Source organism: Tyto alba, unplaced genomic scaffold (assembly GCF_018691265.1).
Source record: "Tyto alba isolate M040663 unplaced genomic scaffold, T.alba_DEE_v4.0 Super-Scaffold_20000042, whole genome shotgun sequence".
In the NCBI taxonomy this organism is placed as follows: Eukaryota; Metazoa; Chordata; class Aves; order Strigiformes; family Tytonidae; genus Tyto; species Tyto alba.
Genome location: NW_024881293.1, coordinates 12,741,940 through 12,763,303, shown reverse-complemented (window position 1 = coordinate 12,763,303; position 21,364 = coordinate 12,741,940). Strand labels below are relative to the sequence as shown.

The window sequence follows — 21,364 nt, the reverse complement described above, 5'->3', positions numbered from 1 at the left end:
ATACACAGATTTCAAGGACATCTCTTACCTCAAACCTCTGAGAGTTCACTTTCTTTCCTTTCTTGTTCCAGGTGACCCGTGGCTTTGGGTCTCCAGTCGCTTGGCACACAAAGGAGGCTACCCCTCCTGACACACCGATTTGGTCCACAGGTTTTTTAATGAACACAGGGGGACCTTTAAGAAAAAAAGAAATATCATCATTAGCATAAGAAAAGGCAAACTCTAATAAACACTGTTTGTCATTAAGAGTAGCATTATCCCTGCTATTCTCTAATGATCCCAGATGAAATTAAACCTCTTGGCCTTTTAGGAACAGTCTTTACCTCCATTTTATACCTGAAGAACCTACAGCACAGAATGATTAAGGGCCTGATCCTACAAAGAGATTTTAATGCAATGATGTTGCAAAGCCTCTTCTGCTTCTGAAAAGTGGACTTTTAAACCGTTTTGCACAGGGAAAATTGTCTTTGCGAAGCCCATTTAATGATCATCATCAAAAGCTGGTGGAGCTGAAAACATCAAGAAACACTGAACTGCACTCCCCAGATCCTAGCAGATGACCAGAACACCAAGTAATGGGGGAGATTTACAGGAACATACCCAAGACAGGGATAAAAGGTGGGAGAAGGACCACGGAATAAATGGAGCAGGAACTTGGCACATAGAGATCTTGAGGATGATGGTGTGAAACAGGCTGATGCCAATGGCTTTAGGATGTGAAACCTCCTTGGCTTGCAGTACCTCTGTTTTCATCTGCAAATCTTTCCTCTGGCCATCACTGGTCCATTTACACAGCAATGGGTATGCCATAATTTGGAACAGGCAAGTTGACAGGATACAGCCCAACAAACAGAAGTTGTGATCATTTCAAAACAAACCAGTTGTCAAGACCAAGAGCATGGCAGCCACGCCTGCAGTCTGCTCCTGAAGTTCCCCTTTCCCCTCTTCTCACCATGAAACATCTGAGAAAAACAAGGAATTCATGCTGCTGAAGGAAGAAGCCAAAAGCTCTTCAAACTCCTCTAATAACCAGATGCTTAAAGGTGCCGTGGTGCCCGAACAAACACACTCAGAGCCTGGGGTTGCATTTTAGCCAGCCTGGATCCAAAGGAACAACACTTGAGCTCACAGCAGCTTTCTCTCACCCACTGCCACTGATTTCCATCCATGTCTGACTGCCTTCAAGAGCACCTCTGCAAGGAGGGGAAAGGATGCTGGGATGGGCTTTCTGACTAAGGAAGGTGTCAAGGGCCTTCTCATGAGAGGAAGATGAGGCCAGGAGTGTTTGTGCAGAGCCCATACTGCCTCTATCCTCAGGGAATCCTTCCGTGCTCTAACCTGTTTTCCCTGTGCAGCTCCTCTCATCTAGTTAGTTTAAAATTTATTGAAATATTTAAATCACAAGGCCACAGCTGTGTTCAAATAAAATCACTCAGATCATAAAGTTGCCGTCTGTTATTCTTGAGAAAAGTAGACCACGTGACTCTGAAATGTGTATATTTATATGTACATACTCAGAGTCCATAAAATAAGATGTAAACAGCCTACCAAAAAGCTTACGAAGGGGGCAAATGACAGCTAGAAAGAAGTCTCCAGGGTCTTTTAGGTGTCAAAAGACAAAAGGAAGCATTCTCCCTTTCCCTGCCTGGTATGGCCAGCAGTATATAAATAAAATCCACTGAGCAAGCTCATGTGATGCAATCAAGCATTTGTTTCCATGCTGGAGGTAAATACAATTTGCTGGAGCTGTTTATGTCCCACTGAATGCTGTGTGTACAAAGCATTGGATTTATAAATATCCAAATCTATATTTAGAGGTCAGAGTCTTCTTTGCAATGTTACAGCTAAAGGTTATCAAGCAAGTCCCACTGGAGGTACTGGCACTGGGGGATCTGTCTTCCACCTGAGAAAGGCAAAACCAAAACTTTCCTTCAGGCTAAAATATAAATGCTCACTCTGCCCGCAACCTGACTTCCTTCCTCTCTTCTCTTCAGTTCAATATCTGAAGAGTTTGCAGAAGTCAATTCTGAAGGTACAGACAGAAACATCCAGGGCTTTTAAGAACACTTTATTGATGCAAGTTCATTTCCTAAAATAAAAGCATCTAATAATCCTTAATGTCACATATACATTTAAAATGGGTGCAAGCAGTATGATGAGAGAGTAGCTAAGGAGAAAAATAAGGTTCTATTTCTGTCCTGAAGAAAGGGATGGTGCTCCAAAAAATAGTGAACTTGGGAGTCATTGCTCAGCATCTCTTTTTGAGGACCACTGTTGACTCAGTGTGTGGTAATGGGGAAGCTGAGTTGATCTGTGAACACTGCTTTCCTGCACTCACTGCAATGCTGAACTGCCTGCAATAAACTCGCTCTTAGACAGTGAGACAAAAGAAGATAAGCCAAACAAAAAACCCTATCAGTCTATAAGATTTTGCTACTCACTTGGAAAATCAGTGAAAATTAAAGCTAAATTGTTGATTTTAAAATTGCCCGAGCCTCTGAGCTCCAGACTTTGAGTCTTCCCACCCTGCCAAACCACCCATTGTGCTCTCCACCTATGCACCCCTAGTCACTGCAGCACTTGTCACTCCAGCCCACGCCAACTGCAGAACAACCCTCTCCCCTCTGGGAAAGAGAAAGCCAGCGTTATCGCAGGCAAGGTGGTGATGATACAAAGCTGAAACAAATTCCTACGTGATGCGTAGGACTGCCACAGCTCTGCTGTGCCAGGTCCAGCTTGCAGTGAAACATGCAGTTAAGAGTTCAGTCTTCAGCTCTGCAATCGCTTTGAAAGCCTCCAAAAGCAGGAACAAGGTGCCATGTGGAAGTGAAACACTATCAGCCCACTCAGAGGGGCTTATATGTTTCCCCTCATTTGCCAAGATTGCAGGACCTCAGTTTAAAATAAATAAATAACAATCATAGACAGGCATTTTCCAGATGACATACTTGCAATCCAAGAGATTTTATATCACTTCATCAATCTTCCATCATGGAGAGCTGAGAACAAGTCAGTCTTGGGAAGACTGAGTTTGAGTTCTGCCTAGGTCCATTGGTCACAAGAGATTTTTCTTTTTCCCCTTTATCTACTTTCAAAATAGCAGAACCTGTTTTTTTGCAGTATCAAAACAAGAATGGAAAAACCTGGAGCTTAAAAGAATTTTCCTACTACGAGAGGCTTCCTGCGGGGTCTGGGTCTCCGGAGAGAAGGCTGAAAAGACCAGATGGCTGCTGTGTACCTGTGATTCTTCTCTACAGCTAATGGAAAGCCATCAAGCCAAACTGAACCTTTCACTCCTGCCCACCGCCTACGCATTTCCCAAAAGCAACAGCCGGGGCAAGCGACACGCTGGATAGTTGCCACAGACTGTAAGGAAGAGACACATATTCACCATCCATCCCGTGCTCTGTAATTGCATCCACAAAGACGATCAGCACACACACTGTCTGCCCTCTGCCCTAACCTCTGCCACCCCTTCCAGACAGCTCTGCTCCTGCCCTACATCCCTGACTGTACGAGGGCAGCTGATGGGTCCATGCACTCACCCTCCCAGTCATCCCTATGCAGACAACCCCCAGTTGGCTTCACTTTCCAAAGCACAGGCCTAGGGAAACACGGGTGGTGCCAGCATCTGTTCAGAAGGGCCAAGACGCACATTTGCTGCTGGGGTTTTGTGAATTCTAATGCAGGCTTTGAGAAGAAGCTGAGAGGTGATACGAGTGGGGTCTCCTTACTCATCCCCAAGGCACACACACACGTGAGGAGCAGGGTACAATATCAGCTCACATACAAGAGCTGCACACCAAGGCAGCTTTCCTCACAAAACAGGAAAATGCTGCTGCCTCACCTCTACTTCTTTCCTTCTTTTATGTGACACCAAAGCAGCAAAAGTTCTTCAAATGCAGTCATGTAAAAAAACCCCTAACATCTCCCTGCTAATGATACACAGATGACAAAACAGTCTGAGAAGCTTTACAGCAAGAAACCTTGAAAGATGTAGGAGTGGGGAAAAGGAGGGGACATATCACCCTTTAAACCCAAATGTCCCTCAGGAACTGCTGCCATGGTGAATAGTGGGTGATGGACAAGGAGCGAGTGAGACAGGCCAGCCACCATATACCTGTCTGAAACATCAAAAAACAAAGACAGAGAAAGGGATGGAGAACCCAGAGGTGGTTTGAGGGGTGGGAGAGAGGCAGGAGTATAAATGGGTTTAGCATATCTGAGCTGATAGCTGAAGGGGAGCGGGGTGCAGGGGGGAGAAAAAGAAAAAGCATAGTTATGAACTTGCACCATGGATCCTTCTTCCTTGCCTTCTGTAAGCATGGTCTCCAGGCTGAGATGGCTGCTGCTCCTGGCAGCACTGCAGGTGGGCTTATGGAGGGACAAAGGATGAGGATGCGTTTAGCCTCACAGACCACATCACAGGATAGGAGCAGCTTTCTCTACACTACCTCATTATGCTCCAGCCACAAAATGGGAGAGACGGCCTGAAAAGTTGAGGGGAAGACTCCCACCAGGTCAGCTAAGACTGTCAAATGAAGCCCTGGCAGTGGAGAGAAGTGTCTAAAACCACTATGGCAGCTGCCAGCCCAGTTGCCAGCTCCCCAGGTAGTTTCAGGGAAGGCCAGCCAGAGTTAGTCCGAACCAGGGGGAAGGAAAGAGGTCCTGGTGGGAAATATTGACTTCCCTGGGTCTTTCTGAGAGAAAAATTGATTCTCAACGCATTTTGTGTGCCAGCCTGCCAGATCAATACTCTGACATCCTCTCAGCTGCCCTCAGCCAAAACGCCTTGATGCTGGCTCAGGAATACGGGAGAATTTGGGAAATGTATGGGGTTGGCCAACAAGAACAGGCTGAAGACGGCGCCCTGTCCCTCCTGGGCTGCATGAGCACACATATGGCCGGAACCTGTTCTCTATCATGAAGCTCTTGAGGTAAATCCCTCAGTCCCGATAGACGCAGAACCGGCAGCACACAGCCCTCCACCTCCCCGTCATGGCGGAAGAGAAGCCCCCACACACTTTGCTGCCAAAAACGGCTGGGAGACCCAGTTGTGGCCTAAATTGCTCCTCCCTCCCGAGCTACAGCCTGCCAGCTTTGCGGCAGGTCCAAGGCAGAAAGGTGCTCCCACAAGGCAGAGGGACAACATGTCCGCCATGTCCCCTTCCACCCGCCCTCCACAGGGGAGGCCTGGAGGTGCCACCGCCATGTCTCGCTCCACAGGCGCCAAGGAAAAGGCCAGAGGATGGTCCCTGCCCACATTACTGTGCCCCTGCTTTGGGAAGGGATGGGTAATGTGTGTGCACACTGTCCCTCCACCCCGCAGGCTCTCCCTGAGGGGGGCTGCAGAGAGATGCCTCCGCATCTCTGCTTCCTCCTGACCCCCTCCAGCTCTCTCCCCACACCCCCAGCTCCACAGCAGGGACCTGGTGCTGATTTTAGATGGCAAAAATTCACTTCTGTGCTTAACACCCCCGCTTCTACAGCTCCCTCCCGCCACCCTCAGGAAAGCACCTCAACAATGGCCCACAAAATAAAGACAAACCACTTATTCTTTCATTTGGCCCCAGCACAGAGAGCAGCGTGAGTCTGGCTGAAAGGGCCCCTCGCCCACAGCAGCAGCAATCCATGGAGACAAAAGAAAGCCAGTTACAAAACATGTATTTTAAAAGGTTTTGCTTCCATTTTTGGTGTCCCCGGTCCCTGCTGTCAGTGCTCTGGTGGAGGCCCACGCACCGGTCCCGCTGACCGCCGCACAGACATACGAAGCGCCGAGTTCCAGCTTCTCCTTCACTGGTGAATAAACGCTCATTATCCCCAGCTTGGGGAAGGGAGGGGGCTCTCCGCTGTACCTGAGACCCGCCACAGAAACTAAAGCAAAAACAAGAGCACAGCAGGCAGGCCTTTTTCTAGCTGTTTGGCCAGCTTATCCTAGCCCTCCTACATGTGTATGGCAGCCGCCCTTTTGCCCACCATTCCCGGTCGACCTTCAGCAAACGGCCCCGTGGTGCTGAGCCGGATACTTCCCTGCGGAGCGGCCCACCATGAGAGCATGTCCACGCTACAGGAGAGATTCAGGGCACATTAGCCAACGACAACCTTTATCCTAGCTCAAAAACACTGAACTGATCAAAATTCACTTTTTTTTTTTTGTGCTTATATACACACACATGCGCATATATATGCACCTCTACATTTCAAGAACAAAGGTAAAAGATGAGTCCATTAAGCCATTCATGGTCAATGTTATTTTGCTGTTAGTGTTAGCTCACTCCAATCTGCTCTTCCAGGCTCCAGATGATTCCCATAATCGGGATTCAGATCTCTGGCTCTGACACAAATTCGGCTGACCTTGGGCACTCACCCTTCCCTGCACCTCAGTCTGCCACACGCAGCGCAGAGGTGACAATCCTCATTTCTCACACCTGCCTGCCTGCCTGTCTTGGTCTAGACACTACAAGTAATTTGGAGCAATGGATGGTCTCCAAACAGATCTGTTCAGCACTCACCACCCTAGGTGATATTGCACACAACTACAGGCTCTAAATACTGTAATACAAACAAAAGAAAATAACCACCAAAAAACCACTACAGACAGAACTCATAGACCTTCTTCCACATGTCATTCTTGGTGGGAGAAGAAGATAAAAACCAAAAGCCAGACAAGGTTTTGCAATCTCTCAACAACCAGGTCATGTTCTCTTCAACAGGGACATTTCTCTTCATTATTTCTTACCCCTTGCTAACTTCTAGAGCAACCAGGAAGGAATCCCATGGCATTCCCACTGGCATGCCAAGAGTTAAGCTCCCCTCTTCCTCCTCCCCCTTCCCTTTGGTTTTTGGGCTAAAACTTTCTGCTGATATAGTGAAACTCCATCTCCGTTTTCCACAACTGCTGACAGGCTCACAATCGGAGAAGGAGCACAAGGTACTCCCCCCAACTACAGCCCTGGGAGGTAGTGCTTTCATCTCCCCTCCTAAAAACCTCTCCAGCAATGTGAGATCCGGGTCCGGCCACGCACTGACTGTTTGTTTGCTGGTTAAGGAAATGTGTTTTACACACATGTGCTGCTCTGCTCTGCATTTGAGGGATGGGGATGCGAGTGCTGAGCAGCTGGGGCCAGCCTGGGAGGCACAGCCAGAGGAGCAGAGGAACAGCTTTGTCACAACAATGAATGGGAGAGCTAAAGAGGGGAGCAGAGGGTAGAAAGGATAGGAAAATCAATGGGGATAAGGACAGAGAAGATCAACAGGGAAAATGCAAGAGAACTGGAGCAAGATGGAGAGGAGGGAGGTGTTCAGAGCCAGAGCAAGGAAGTGAAGATTAGATAGAGGAGACAAACCACAGAGCAGATGAAAACAGGAGAGAGCAGCCAAATTTGAGACAGATGGAGAGTGGGGTGCAAGAATGCGATGTTTGGAATGGGAACGTATTTCAAAGCAGCGGCATTAGGGAGCGGGGGAGCTTGCAAGAGGGGTAGAGGCAAGAAAGATGGCTCCATAATTTACATATTTCTTCATGAGAGGAGTGAGAGCTGCAAACTGGAAGCAGGACTGAGGCAGGCTGTGGGGAGGGTCTCTATGGAGACACTCAACAAGATTGAAAACAGCCCTTGGAAAGGTCCTGCAGAGACTCTGGTCCCCTTGAAATCCAGGGTTTTACTGACAGATTTTGCACTTTTTTTTCCCCCGAGGGCTGTTTCGCAGTGCCTCACAAATAAAATTAAAATGAGGTTTTTCTGACAGAACAAACAAACAGGGAGTGAATTATATTCCATTTCCCCGTCAATAACTTCTCCCCAACCCAGTCGTCTTATCATCATAAAAAGTCCATTAAGCAGTAATTGGGGAGGCAGTAGAACGCAGGGCTGGTCCATGAAACAGAAGCACGCTCGCTCCCCAACTGGCCTTTTCTGGGAAGGTAGACAGGATAATTATAGACTTCAGACAGAGACTTCCTCTTACTGTCAGCAGCTCTTGGCTCCCTTCAGGGAGATGGGACTGGCAAGGTTGGGGAAAGGAGGGTAAAAAAAGATAGAGGACATTTTTTTAGAAGTGAAATACTTCCACCTTGCTATTCCCCTGATGCTGATCCACCAAAGCCCTTACCTGACTCGGAAAAGCAGGACTATATACAGGTGAACGCAGGCTTTTCCCCTGTTTGACACTGGGGAATGTCACTTGAAAGATTACCCCCTCTCTTTTCTTGCAAGTCCCCAGGGAAGGAAGGACAGCAGTGAAGGATGCAACCCAGCACAGGATTTAACATAAGCAGAAAATGGTTGAGAAAGATCAAGAACTCATTTCATATACCTTTAATACACTGGCTGCCCAACAACCCCAACACCCACTCCTTTCTGATGCCTGCCTGTGCTGCCAGCTCCCATCTTTCTCCTCAGCCAGGATGAAGCAGCAGCCCCTTCATGACTAGCACCATGCCAAGCTGTTCTTGCCATGAGGCTTGTAATTTTGGGGATCTGGCACATCCATGCAGCCTTCAGGCTCCTATTTGCAATGCACTCAGATACAGACCCTTTGGAAGAGGAGGTACCAGCCTGCAGCAGTGGAGGCAGGATGAGATTGAGGCTACCAAAGATCTATTCCTAGTTCTGACACTCAAGGTGAGAAAAACCACGTTATGCTGCCTGCTGGAGGGGAAGCATAATCCTTCCTTCTGGTCTATTTAAACTGCTAGTTTTCAGGGATGGGACCATGCTTTATTGCATGGGTACTGCAGCTAGTATGAAGTCATCCAGTTTTGGCAGGACTTCTCCAGGCTACCATCGTACATCCATATGTATGGAAAGGTGCTACCCCCCTCCATAGCACCAAGGGTGTTTGTCACTGCTGCAGACCAGTCCCAGCTGCAGTGATGAGCACCCTGATATAGACAAGGAAATAAGTCCTCCAACTGTGATTTCTGCAAATGTATAGGGCACATTGTAATGATACGCATATACAGGATGCAAACTGTTCTACAGGACAGGACAGAGAGCTGTCCCTGTTCTACAAGGTGTGGGATGGTATTAGGGACCTTATTCTTCCCTCCATCCCTAACACAGGAAAACTGATATCTGGTGCCTCACGCCACACGGTGTGTGCACACCAGAAACAACCTACCCTGTGAGAGCTGTGGCATGGTGGAAGCCTGAAGTATCATGTGGCCTTCAGTTTAACGAATGAGAAATAGGGGGTTAACAGATCTGTATTCTGGCAGTAAAGGACAGCAAACGTGGCAGGCAGCCCAGCATCAGAACAGGACTCTGCACATAAGGCAAGAAAGGATGGAAAAGAGGCAGCGTTTAGCAACGTACGGAGTATCTGTATGAGGAAATGGGATATAGAAGATACATGACTGCATTTGCTTTTCAACGCATTCTGTGGCCCCACTCCACAAATATCGTCTTCCCGTGCCTCAGTTTCCCCACCTCCTTCTCTAACCAATTCAGATGGAGAGCACTTCAGCTGTACTAACCGCTTTTCTCTCTGCTTACTGTCTGCACCCAGTATAGGGCAGTTCCACCTCTCCTCCTCGGTACAAATCAAACTGAGGAGCAAGTAGGTGGTAATGCAGATGGACCTCTGCCCAGGACTCTCATTCACCTTCTGGCACTACAACACAGTACCAGGAAGAAAGTTGTTCCTTGTGACCAGCAAGAGCTGAAGCAGACAAGCAATGCTGTCATGTAGGATGGCAGCCCCGGGATCGGCTGCTGAAGGGCCAGCAAGCACAGGAGCACACGCAGCCTCAGCAACGTGGCAGGCCAGGACCCTGGGGGTACACAAGTGCTTTCAATCAACTGTAACAACATCTCATTCCGTATTTGTCCACAAGTCCTATAACAAGGCATAATAACCCAGAGCAGAGCAAGAGCAAGAAACCCAAGGAGCTATCCTGGCAATTTCATGAGGGGCCCTTGTCCATCAATGTCATGACAGCAATCCCAGATTGTTTGCATCAGAAGCTGAAGGCACGGAGCTCTCCCTCCCCTTGCCATGTTGCTAAGACAGCTTCTACTCCAGCTGTGTCATCGATATTGGCATCCTGGAGAAGCTCGGTTCACCCCCTACCTAGAAAAGACACAGCTAGAAAGGACTTGGCTCTTTACTCAACTTCCACTGCTCTGTTTGAGTCACTAAAGAATCAGTCTATAGGAGATATCAGAACATGAAAAACCACCTCCTATGGGACGAGCCTGAAAGGAGACAAAGCTGAATGAACAAGGATCCCAACTCCCAGGAGGCCATGCCATCTTAATACAGCCCAGCGGAGGTCCTGAGCCACTGAAAAGTGACAGCAGAGTCAGCAGCAATGGGGAAAACAAACTGCTACAAGCTTCTGCATCTCATGGTCTTTCAGAGAAATCAGAGTGCTAGAAGCCCCGAGGATGTGATCTGGGAGATCAGTTCTGAGCCTTGGTTTAGTGATAAAACAAAGACTCTTGCAAAATGTAAACACATAGCTAGGTCTCCTGCCTTGCACTGCCAGCTCAGAAGGGGCTGCAGCACTACAGTAGATGAATAATCCCAATCAAGATTTGCTAGCTAATACATGCACGTGGGGATCATTTGGGGATGAAAGGCACACCAGATAAATAAAATACTGCCTGATGAAACGCTGCTCTTTTACTCCTGTAAATAAAAGCTATATTACTTCCACTTCCACTTAGCTGCTGTCTGCTTCTTCCTTTCAGGCAAGAGAGGAAGTCTCCTGGCCCACAGAAAAAAGAGAAGGTACGATTCCTAGAGCACGGGATTTTTGGTATTTTCAAGAGCTAGTTACGTCATTCCTATCTGGCCTCTGGTAATAGACTTCAGCCCACATATTCCATGGAATAAAAGGAGATGTTGGGTACAGAAGCTTGAAACACCTCATCCTGTGTCTTAACACTGTATTGTCAGCTTGTAGTGCTTATCAGTATCGGGACTGGGATGTCAAGGGAGTTCAAGATGGGAAATCTTGAAAACAATAAACCCAAAGCTAATAAAGCCATGACTAATGGATGAATACAACTTTTAACAATCACGATCTTTGACTCCTACCACATGAGTCCTTACAATTTCTGTCTCTGAACCAAAATACTCATAACTCAGATTTGCAGTGGGCACATCAACACAAAAAAATGAAAGAGGGAGAATCCAACAACAGTGCTGAGAACTGACAGCAGTGAGAACCTAACAAATTCAGCTTTGGGATAATTAGAGATTCAGTGAGACAGAAAAAGTGCAACACATGAGCGAGAGATAAATGGAAACATGGAAAAGCAGCAGCAAGGACCCTTTAAATTCTTCTATCAAAGAAGGCGATTGAGAAAAGTGAGATTTATTTTTTTCTAATAGGACAGTTTTCTGTTCGTGTTTGACATCTGCCAAGAGATGCAAGGGATGGCTTCTTATCAGAAGGCTGTAAAAGCAGCCCCTCCAGGCACCAGGGCAGAGGATGCTTTCCCCTTTAGGGTGAAGACAGTCCCTCAAGTGGCAGCTTTGGGAATTAACCACAATTAGCAGGTCTTACAAGGAAAGAGAGTACCCTAGCATTCATAAAGAAAAAACCAAACCCAACACACAGAGAAAGCCCTCAAAGCCAAACAGATCCCACTCACGCAGACAGACAAAAACAAGAGCTGAAGGATCTTCCTGTCTCACTGGGTAATCACAGTCTCAAGGTGATCTTTAATAGCTCAGCTGAAAAAAAAAACCTACACTGTCTTTTTAGAAATTAATTCAAACAAATCAAAGTCCAGGCTAAAGATTTGTAAGTGTCGGCACTCTTAACAGTATGCTCAGACTAATTTATGAATAAATCCATGAGTTCTAACAGAGGTGAGAGAGGAAGAGGACATGGCCAAATTAATTTGATTTTATTAATTACAAAAACCACCAAGTTTCATCACCCCACCACTCTTCTGGGTTGTGTGAGAGTGTGGGGGGAAGTTACACTCGTTAATTATGCAGAAAATGCAAAACTATCATCCTCTGAATGACTTTAAAATAAGGAGAAACCCTTTCAGAATGGGGAGAAATTACTCCCCAAGGCAGCTGAAATTTCTCTTGCAACTTCAAAGGACAATAAATTATTCAAATCGCTCGCGCCACTCCACACACTCTCACTCTCTCCCCTTCTCAATTTTATGCTCTTGAGTCAATTAAAGGTATGGAGGACTCAGAGAAACTTTGTAGAATGCTAAACCAGTTGCAGCTCCTTCTATTTATTTTTTTTTCTTTTTTAAAGCTTTGCTTTTCCTCTTGGCCTCAAAAGGAAACAGAAATGATTCTGTGCATTACAAATGAAAGTAGTAGTATTGGTTTTAACCAAGCTCTTACGAAACAGTAATGTTTCATGTCTGCAACAAGCAAGATGGGACATGCTAAAAATTCTCTACACAATGATACTGTGAAAACAGGTCAATCCATACTCCTTCATGTCAACTGTTTAATCATTCACTGCAATATCCATTTTCAAAGTCTTAGCAGTCGACGTCCAAAATATATTTATAATGCTCTCTCCTGGCAATCTTCAGGTCTAGGTTAGCTGTGATCTCTTCCATAGTCACGCTGTTATCTGCTGTGCCCTTGGACTGAACAGGCAGCTCCTCTGCCAAACCGTAACATGACTATTTAGTGTTTGCAGTATGAGAACCCCAAACCAAGACTGAGACTAATTACACCGGACAACAACATGGCAAGAGAAGTCTTTGCTCAAAAAAGCAGATCTAGACAAGCAAAAGGAGGGCTCAGAAGGTGCAGTTACAGAGCGAGGATGGTCCCGACTCCTGTTCCAGTACCCAGTTCACAGCCCGTATGATGGTTAGCTCCATCACATGCAGCAGATGGCACAAAACGTGACTATTTTAATGAACTTTAACAACCCCAAAAAATTGAAGGCAGCTGCAGTGCAGGGAAGATCACAGCTTTCTAAGGTGGGAACTGGGACCAATTACATTGCAAGAGAACATCCTTGACTGGAGGGGAAGAGTGGCACAGAGTAAATAAACTGTTCTTCGGAGATTGTGTCTCACAGGCCAATTCAAGCCCAGATTCCATCCCACGCACGCTGAAGAACGACATTCCTCTGGTCGGCGTCCTTGAAAAACACTCTGCTTGCCTTCTAAGAATAATATTGGGCTTGCCAGGCCACAAAAAGGGTGGGAATACCCTCACAGTTTCCCTTTAGTGACCCAGGAGATTCGTATCTAGTTGGTCTTGAAAAGACACAACCACACAGAGCTTGCCAGAAAGATGAAAAGCTGATGTGACCCAGAGTCTTGGTGAGAAACCAGAAAGATCCTGTCCTTCCTGGCAGTATGTGCAAGAACTGAGTGAAAAGGACACCCAAGGGGAAAGTCACAAAGAAATAAGTATTGGCTTCCTGGTAAAGCCTGACACAGAGCAAAAGCCCTAGTTTTGGCATTGAGGTAGGGCAAAGACATACATTTTCTCTATCACAAATACTGCGTCGATGACATTTTCACACAAGCCCCTTGTTTACACAACAAACAGATGCTCTTTTCCCCTAATTTAGCCATCTAATGAAGCTGAGCAGCAAGAACCTCTGGTTGGGAAAAGATCCTTCACCAGGAGACACCCATGACTGGGTTTCAAACACCCGTGGCTGCTGCTGTCCCCAGGTGCTCCTCAGCAGAGATTAATCTAATAGGCATTCCTAGTGTGGGGCACAGCTGAGACCTAGGAGGTGACAACTCCCCCTGCCTCTAAGGAAGCTCTTTCAAAAGATGATTTATTTCCTTCCTATAGAAGACACAAATTTCCCAATATGAGTTATCTTAAAGACCAAAAAAAAAGGGGAAAAAAAAAAAAAAAAAAAAAAAAAAAAAAAAGAGATACGTCACTTGATCCAGGCAGGCAAGGTTTAATTTAATCCGGCACTTAAACAAGGTGACACAGAAGCTTAATTCAGTGTCCTTGAGTGGGACAACTAGTCCAGAACCCACAGCAACTGCAGGCTGGATCGCAGCTGGCAGACAGAGAAGGCAGAAAAGGAAAGGGCAATCCAGAAACAAGGACAGCAAGGAGTCTCTTTGCATACAAAGGCAACTGGTGCCTGGTGAACACAAGCAGCGAGTGGATCCGGGGGAGGGATGCAGGGATCTCTGCCTTCTGGGAGGATGAAATTCAGATGCTTCCTCCTCTTGCACACCGTTAGACTCTCCTCACTGAAGGAACAATGTGCAACACCAAGTACAACCTCCACCACCTACCAACCGACCACACAACCTCCTATATGTCCCCACATTAATTTCTGCTGCCCCTCCAGCCCCCACACGCACCAGGGGGAAAAAACCTTTCTGCAGCATCTGCCCAGCTCCTCGCCCCCCAGCAGGTACACGGTCCTGTACCTGAATTGCTTGTGGGGCAATTCAGCCTCACCACATTTCAACATCTTCCTTCCCTCAGGACAGTGCTGCTGCATTGTCACAAATCAGTCTCAAACACTTATAAATGGAGCAGCTTTCTCCCACAGTGGGAGAAGATTCACTTCTGACTGATGTTGCCTTAATATGTCTATCATGTCCTAAGATGGAGCCTCCTTGATTTTTACTACCATCTTATCTGACAACTGCTGTCTTGGCCAACAACAGATCAAAGCTAGGACCTCCAGAGCTAAAAGCTGTGAGCTCTGCTGCAGAGGCTAATCCTCTGTGGATAAGAGCCTGGCAGGGACCACTCGGAGGAGAGGAGCCAGCTACACCTGTAAGTCGCTGTGATCTGGATCTCAGCGAGACAAGCCGTGCAGCCAGCCACCAGCTCCTACACCCTGCGGCACGGAGCATGCACGTTCCACACACCTTTTTTTAATTGCACCGGCTCCCAAACTGCAGCGCCACTTTGTCAGCCCAAACACGGACCTACACGAGCTCCTCTCCCAACCCACCGCACATGTTTTCCATGTTCTCCGCAAGCCCTGCACGCGTGGTGCAACCCTTGCTGCCATCTGCTGCCAGCCTCCACGGATGCACGGCAGCTCATGCAGTGCAAGAGCCCCCCACACACATGTGCCCGGCGTGAATTGCTGTGTTCTGCAAATTAACGATGGAGCAAGAGCAATTAAAAGGGAAGAAAGCCAGGGTAATGCATCATAAAAGGGGCTTTATTCTTTTATTTTGTCAACTGCAATTTAGATTTAATTATTTATGGTAATACTTTAGAGTGTGCTAGTAAGAGTTCTATAACTTGATTTATAAAAGGAAGGAAACTTAAGTAATAAGTAATGTTCGCTACTGCATCTGCTATTAAATCTTTGCTGGGGCGGAGAAAGCCACACGCCAGCCTTCTGTGTATGCAAAGTGCCAATTAGCAAAGCGCTATTGTAAAACGCAAAGGTTTAATCAATGGGAAAAATCCACTTGAAAACAGTGAGCATGCTGATTTCAGTTATAAAAATTACCACATTTCTATACAGTAAGTGGCTTTTTATCTGCAACTGAGGAGCACTTAGAGTGGGCACGTTATTCCTCCGGGTAGCGCAGGAGGGCAGGAGTACCTGACCACTGCCCTGAGCCCCAGTCCAACGCAGCTGCGCTCTGCACAGCACGGGCAGCAAAACATCGGGCCCGGCTACAGCCAGCGAGATGAGACTGACTTTGTGTCCGCACAAAATGAGATGGTTTAAGGTTCTCGCTACAGAGATTTTACGACTCGGGCTGGGTGCGTGACTGGGAAACGGCAAGGCTTGGTTCTGTGCCCAGGTACGTCAGCAATTTGGGAAACTAGTCCCCTCCCCGGACCCATATCCAGACCTCATCTGTCTGTGCTGTCTGGTTTTCTATCAGCTCTAAGGGGCACAAGACCTGCCTCTCTGGCTGTGCAGCACATCAGGACACAGCTCTTGGGGAAGGCCTCCCCTGACTCAGCGCAGTAATGCCGATTAATGTTACTCGTACAACCAGCTGAATCCTTAACAAAATGATAATACGTTCCGTTTAATGGGAGGCCAAGGAAAATAATCATGGAGTTAGCTATTTCCAGTTCTGTGGCTGCCCTTGACCACACAGAAGAAACAAAGGAAGTGTCCATATGCAACTGAAGAAAAAGAGAAGAAGCAGGTCTGCTTTATACCTTTCAATTATTATCCTCTTCAGCTTCACAAGGAAGAACAGCAGGCAGAAAGCAGTGTGGTGCTTTGGTTTTTTAATTTAAATGGCAGTTTCCTTTAAATAGAATGTTCCTGCCACAGAAAGATTTAAATCACTGACTGAGATCAATTAGCCTAGGAAACAAGGGAAGTATTTTAATGGTCCTTTGATTGCAGAGGCCGCAGCTCCTCCAGCGCTGCACTGGAAGAGGAGGCAAGTTCAAGCTTTCAGCCCCACGCTTCGCTGCAAGGGGAGCCATTCCTCTGCCAAGGCGGGACGGTGCTGCCCTCCAAGAGCCAGCGTCCCAGGGGTTTCCTACCTGCCACGTGGGCTTCCCACCGCGGCAGGGGCAGCACCCCGGCACTGCCCGGCATCGCTCGCCCTGGGGGCTACAAGGCCTTGGCAGCCCCTCCGGTGAATTAGGGCAGGAAATCGGGGTCAGCATCGTGGCAAGCGCCCGCCAAATGGAAGCCAGCCAAGGGATTACGTGAGAGGCAGTGCGACAGAGCCCAGGGCCATCTGATGGGAGAGGGCATTGTCAGAACAGAGTGACAGCTCCTCACGCAGTCTCCGCAGTTGTGACAGACAAAGCTGTTTGCTGTTTGCACGCCTCAGTGGGGAGCACTGCAAACCAGCTCCGATGCTACTGACTGGGCTGGCACAGGCCAGGCCTCTCCAGACAGAATTCAGCAGCCCCTCCAAAATCAGGAGCGATCAACTCATCGTCACCAGGTAGGCAGCAACAGTTGCAGAGCAATTCAAACAACTGGCACATTAACAGGGAGCATCCCCAAGGGCAGACCGGTCAGGGAGACGCTGACATGCTCTACAGGTTAGGAGAAAAGACAATGCCTGGTCCAACCTGACCTGCACATCAAGCGGGTAAGAACAGCCTCACCTCAGCCACCAAGTCCTGCAACATGCAAAGTTCCTGTACGTACATCTGTGGGCAGCAAGAGGTAAAAAGCACAAAACCTCACAGTTCAGGATCCAAGGACACTGCAGAACTACAGGAGAGAGAAACTTGGCTGCTAGCAACAAGGTGTCTGAGCAGTGACAGATTTCAGCAGGCCTTGGGCCACACAACTGACACCTTCTGTGTCTGATCAGCATCAGCCCTTCCTGAGGGCACATTTCCACCAAAAGTGCTTCGTAGCAGTCAGACAGCATTGTGGGATCTCCCAGTTCTGCTGGAATCTCTGAGCAAATCTTGTTCCACAGAAGACAGGGACAGACAAGATGCTCGTTCCTTCCCAGGAAAACCAAGACCACAGAAAAACTGAAGTCGCACAGCCTTGATTCTGCAGAGTGCCCACTCCCAGCAGCGAGCACACAGGGCTTGGTGTACACTTAAAAGAAATAAGGACCCCACTTTTCACAGGCACTCAGACATCACGGTAGATGAATCAGGACTCTACTCATACAGAGGGGCACTTGCACACACATGAACATTTGCACCTGCTTGCTTTAAAAACAAGATGACAAAGGGATTTGGCCAGGAGTGTTACAGGAAACCAGTGGCAAGATTGGGACCCTGGAGCCCTGACACTGGATTTTCCACTCTAAGCATCCCCTCCACTCCTGACTCTATTGCACAAAGGGCCAGGAATGGAGATTTCTGCTCACAGTCTGCAGCTTTTGCAGGAGCCAATGCAGGTAGAGCAGCCCACCTCCCACCAGTACCCACCTTCACAAGCCAACAAGGCCACCCTGAGCCCAGGGGGAACAGCAGCTAGCTTTAACCACCTACCCTGGGGGCTCAAGGAACCTCAAAGAGCATGGGCTGCAATATCCAAGTAGGATCCTGGATAAATACTTGGGCAAAAGGCTCGTGCCAGGCTCCTTACTGCCAAAGACTGCACTGCTCCTGCTACTCAAGACAGGCAGCTCAAACTGAAGCTCGAGTATGACTTTATGAACAGCAGCGGTACCATCTGAGGTACAGACTGGCCCCCAACTACACACCAAAAAAGTGGCCCTATAGTGAACCTTCCAGAGCACAGCTCACTTCCTGGGCTTATTAAATGAAAAAGAACAAAAGGAAACATTATCTTTCTGCACATGAACGTTTCTCCCTGCAAAGAGGGGCTAAGCATGAACTGAACAAAACTCAGGACCGAGGCAAGGGCAAATATATCCTCACTCGCCTACTGCAGAGAAGAGAGAAAGCACTGTTCAAAAAGTCTCCCAGCAACAAAAGGCTGAGGATCCATTCAATCCCTGGGGACTGCGTCATCTTAATAAACCCTGATAACGAAGCGATTACGTTAAAAGCTGTCAAGGGCTATGCTGACCAGAGCAGCCCTCTCACCAGCTTCAAGCAGCTTTGCTGAGGAGGAAAAAAAAAAAGGTCATAATTCAATAAGCTTGGAAGAGTCTATTCCCCACTGATCCCAAGTGATCAGCCTTCATGTCGAAGGAACATTACATTCAAGTTGCTGAAGATTTTAACTTTTTTTTTTTTTCTTCCCCTTTTCATTTTTTAAAGCAAGAATTGAAAGGCAGCTAAGATAAAAACCATGTTAAACTGGAACTGGTTCACTCAGGGGAAGGAGAAACATAATACTCTTTCTTCAGATGCTGTTTTGAATCCAGCCCCAGCAAGTAACATGACAACGGTCACTAGTCTCTGACAGATGCCTGAAAAGCAAGAGCAGGAGAGGACAATATGGGCGAGCTGGGTGGAGATGGGGCCGGGAGAAGGGGGAGGAAGGCTCCAGCAAGAGCTGTCAGGCAGTTCCTTTCCCTTCTCTCCAGATCTTTGAAGTCTTAGGGGCAACCCGAGATTCAAAGCAGGCTGCAAGGACCTGGCTGCTTTGTCCTATGTCCCTCTAATCTGGGACTGGGAACAACAGGAGGTACTGCTGGAAAGCTAAAGATGTTGGAAAATCAACGCATGATCACGTAATGAGCACTTCTTTAATACTAAAAAGAAGAGGGGAATACTTTGCTGGCTCTAAGCACTAAAGCCTGCTCCTGCTGTCCTTCCTCCAGGGAAGGTGAAGTATGGGTGAAAAAAAGGAGCAGGGGAACAGCAGAGTCACTTACTTTCAGCTACGCAGCCTATCAGCAGCACGGAGAGGAGGTTCACGAGCGAGACCAGCGAAGACATCCCAGGGCTGGGAAGGATCCTCATCCTCTCAAAGGCCTTCAGCCCCAGCCGGGAAGGCTCCGGGTCAGCAGGACACACAGCGTCTCCCCAGCGTTGTCAGCACCTGCGGATGCACAAAGGTGAAGGGGAGAGCACTTAGAGAGAGGAAGGAGGGCAGCCGACGTCGCAGGGGGAGAGGGCAGCCAAACAGAGCCCGGAGAGGCAGCAGGGTCCTGAGAAAGCGATTGCTGTGCACGGTCCCTGCGGGGAGGCCAGGCAGCCCTTGGCCTCGGTTCCACGGAGGGCTCGGCCAGCTCCATGGCCAAGCAGAGCGGTGGGGGCACGAGGCCAGCCTGCTCCGGCCTCCCCGCCTTGGCAGGCAACGGCGAATTGCCGTGCACGCACTCACACGAAGAGAGGGAAGGGGCGCAAGGAAGAGAATAACACCCGTCGGCTCCTCTCCCCTCCCCAGCATGGGAGAAAGGCAGCGCTGGCCGAGCAGCACACGAGCAATGAGGTGTGAAGGGATCTGACCCGACAGGGCCCAGGGACCCTCTTAAAGGGCAATTTTTCAACAAAAGCGCAGGGCGGGCAAAGAAAAACTGAAACCTCACACGTGAAAAACCCAGGGAAGAAATTAAAAAATCCCACACAAGAGGGAAGATGAAGCAGAAGATGTTTCCTCTGTATCCCCTTTTGTTTGCTGAGGATCTGTGCAGTTGGGGGAGGATTTCTTTCCTGCCCAGGCAGGCTCTGTGTTGTGCAGCATTCACCCCACCACAGCAAGCCTGAACCTCAGCCCTGGAATCAGTGTAGGTGTCCCCGAGCCCCGCTTGCAAGGCAAATGCATGCTGGCGAGTCTCCCAGGCTTCTTACCACGGCTGGGAATACAGCAGCTATTCTACGTGTCTGAAAGTCCCTACCCTGCTCGCTGCCTCAGTTTCCCCAACCGCAACACACAGAGGAACCATGTTACTGAACCAATACAAAACTGGAAGAGACAAAACCCAGAGCAGGGGGTACAAGAGTTGATCTTGACAGACCAAAAGGCACAGCAAGCGAACACAACCTCCAAAGGATGCAGGAGAGATTTTCTCCCGACCGCTTTTGCCCCGGACGTGGCTGCAGGACAGCACCAGCGTATTAGCAGGGCTGCAACAGCCTGCTCCCCTTGCCCTGCCGGCACATTTCCATGGAGACAACTCCTGGCTCCAAACGGAGCTGCCTGCTCACAGCTTTATCCCTATCCCTTTGCAAAGCTGGAATGGCATTAAGGGAGCTGTATTCTCAGCAACTACCGCAGTCCTGTGTGTCAATACTGGTAAACACTTCCTTCAGTGGTAGAGGTGAGCTTTGCCCCAGAAGGGCTGAAAATAGAGTGAAAACTGCAGCCACAACCTCCTCACATGGTCGGCAGCTAAGAGGTTCCTCCATCAGACAGACTCTGAGCACCATAATAATGGGCCTGAGTCCTGTGAAGGATGCACTCAGATCTGTACAGATACCTTCCTGCTATCAGTTACCCCAATTAAAAATCAAAACCGGGGTTTAACACCTTTTGGAGAAAAGCCAGGTAGGAGATATTGTACAGTGATCAAAGGCTTTAAAGGACTAAGGGGATAGTGAGGTTGCTTAAGCTCTCTGATATACATCATCAGGGTATGAGACCATTGGGACAGGCAGTGTGAAGGGGCATTTTAATCTTTTTCTGTCCCATTAACTCTCCAAGGCTGAACTGTACAGAATTAAAGGAAAGCCAGGATAAACAAGAAGTCCCCATATGTACTCAGCCCTAAAGAGCAACTTTTCAGAGAGAAGCTTTGGACTTGCACTTTGAGGATTACAAAGCCTCTGCTGTGTGCTCTGTGCAAGTCTAGATCCATCGTGCTTCAGTGCTGGCTGGTGAAAACTGAGCATAAATACCGATACTCTCACAAAAAAAAGAGAAAAAAATCTGGTTTTTACCACTGGGAATCTCTTCAAATGTTTGTTCTAGACACACTTAGAGAAACATACAGAGGCTCCAGCCAGACTTAACGCAGGGTTCGCAGGGTTCCAGGGCGCGGAAAAACACGCTGGGGTTTCTTTTGTTGTCAGAGGCAAGCAGAGACCGGGAACATTATGAATAGCTGCGATGGTAACTGTTAATTAAACTGGGGATGTGGTATCAATGCCA

General features: G+C 48.1%; 1 protein-coding gene across 30 annotated transcripts in view; it reads right to left on the bottom strand.

Annotated features, from left to right (window-relative positions):
- The window catches only part of PTPRS (protein tyrosine phosphatase receptor type S), a 163,345-nt gene that overhangs the window by 80,865 nt on the left and 61,116 nt on the right, over positions 1 to 21,364 (bottom strand). For 28 of the 30 annotated variants that reach the window (XM_032994662.2, XM_042794896.1, XM_042794895.1 and 25 more), the window contains 2 exons: positions 19,146 to 19,312; positions 29 to 174 (listed from right to left, as the gene is read on the bottom strand). In XM_032994662.2, coding sequence (XP_032850553.1) covers positions 29 to 174; positions 19,146 to 19,233 — 234 coding nt within the window. In that variant the 5' untranslated portion in view covers positions 19,234 to 19,312. Of the gene's footprint in view, positions 1 to 28; positions 175 to 19,145; positions 19,316 to 19,597; positions 19,617 to 21,364 lie in introns of those variants that run through there. The other 2 variants (XM_032994664.2, XM_032994688.2) reach the window with 2 other exon arrangements.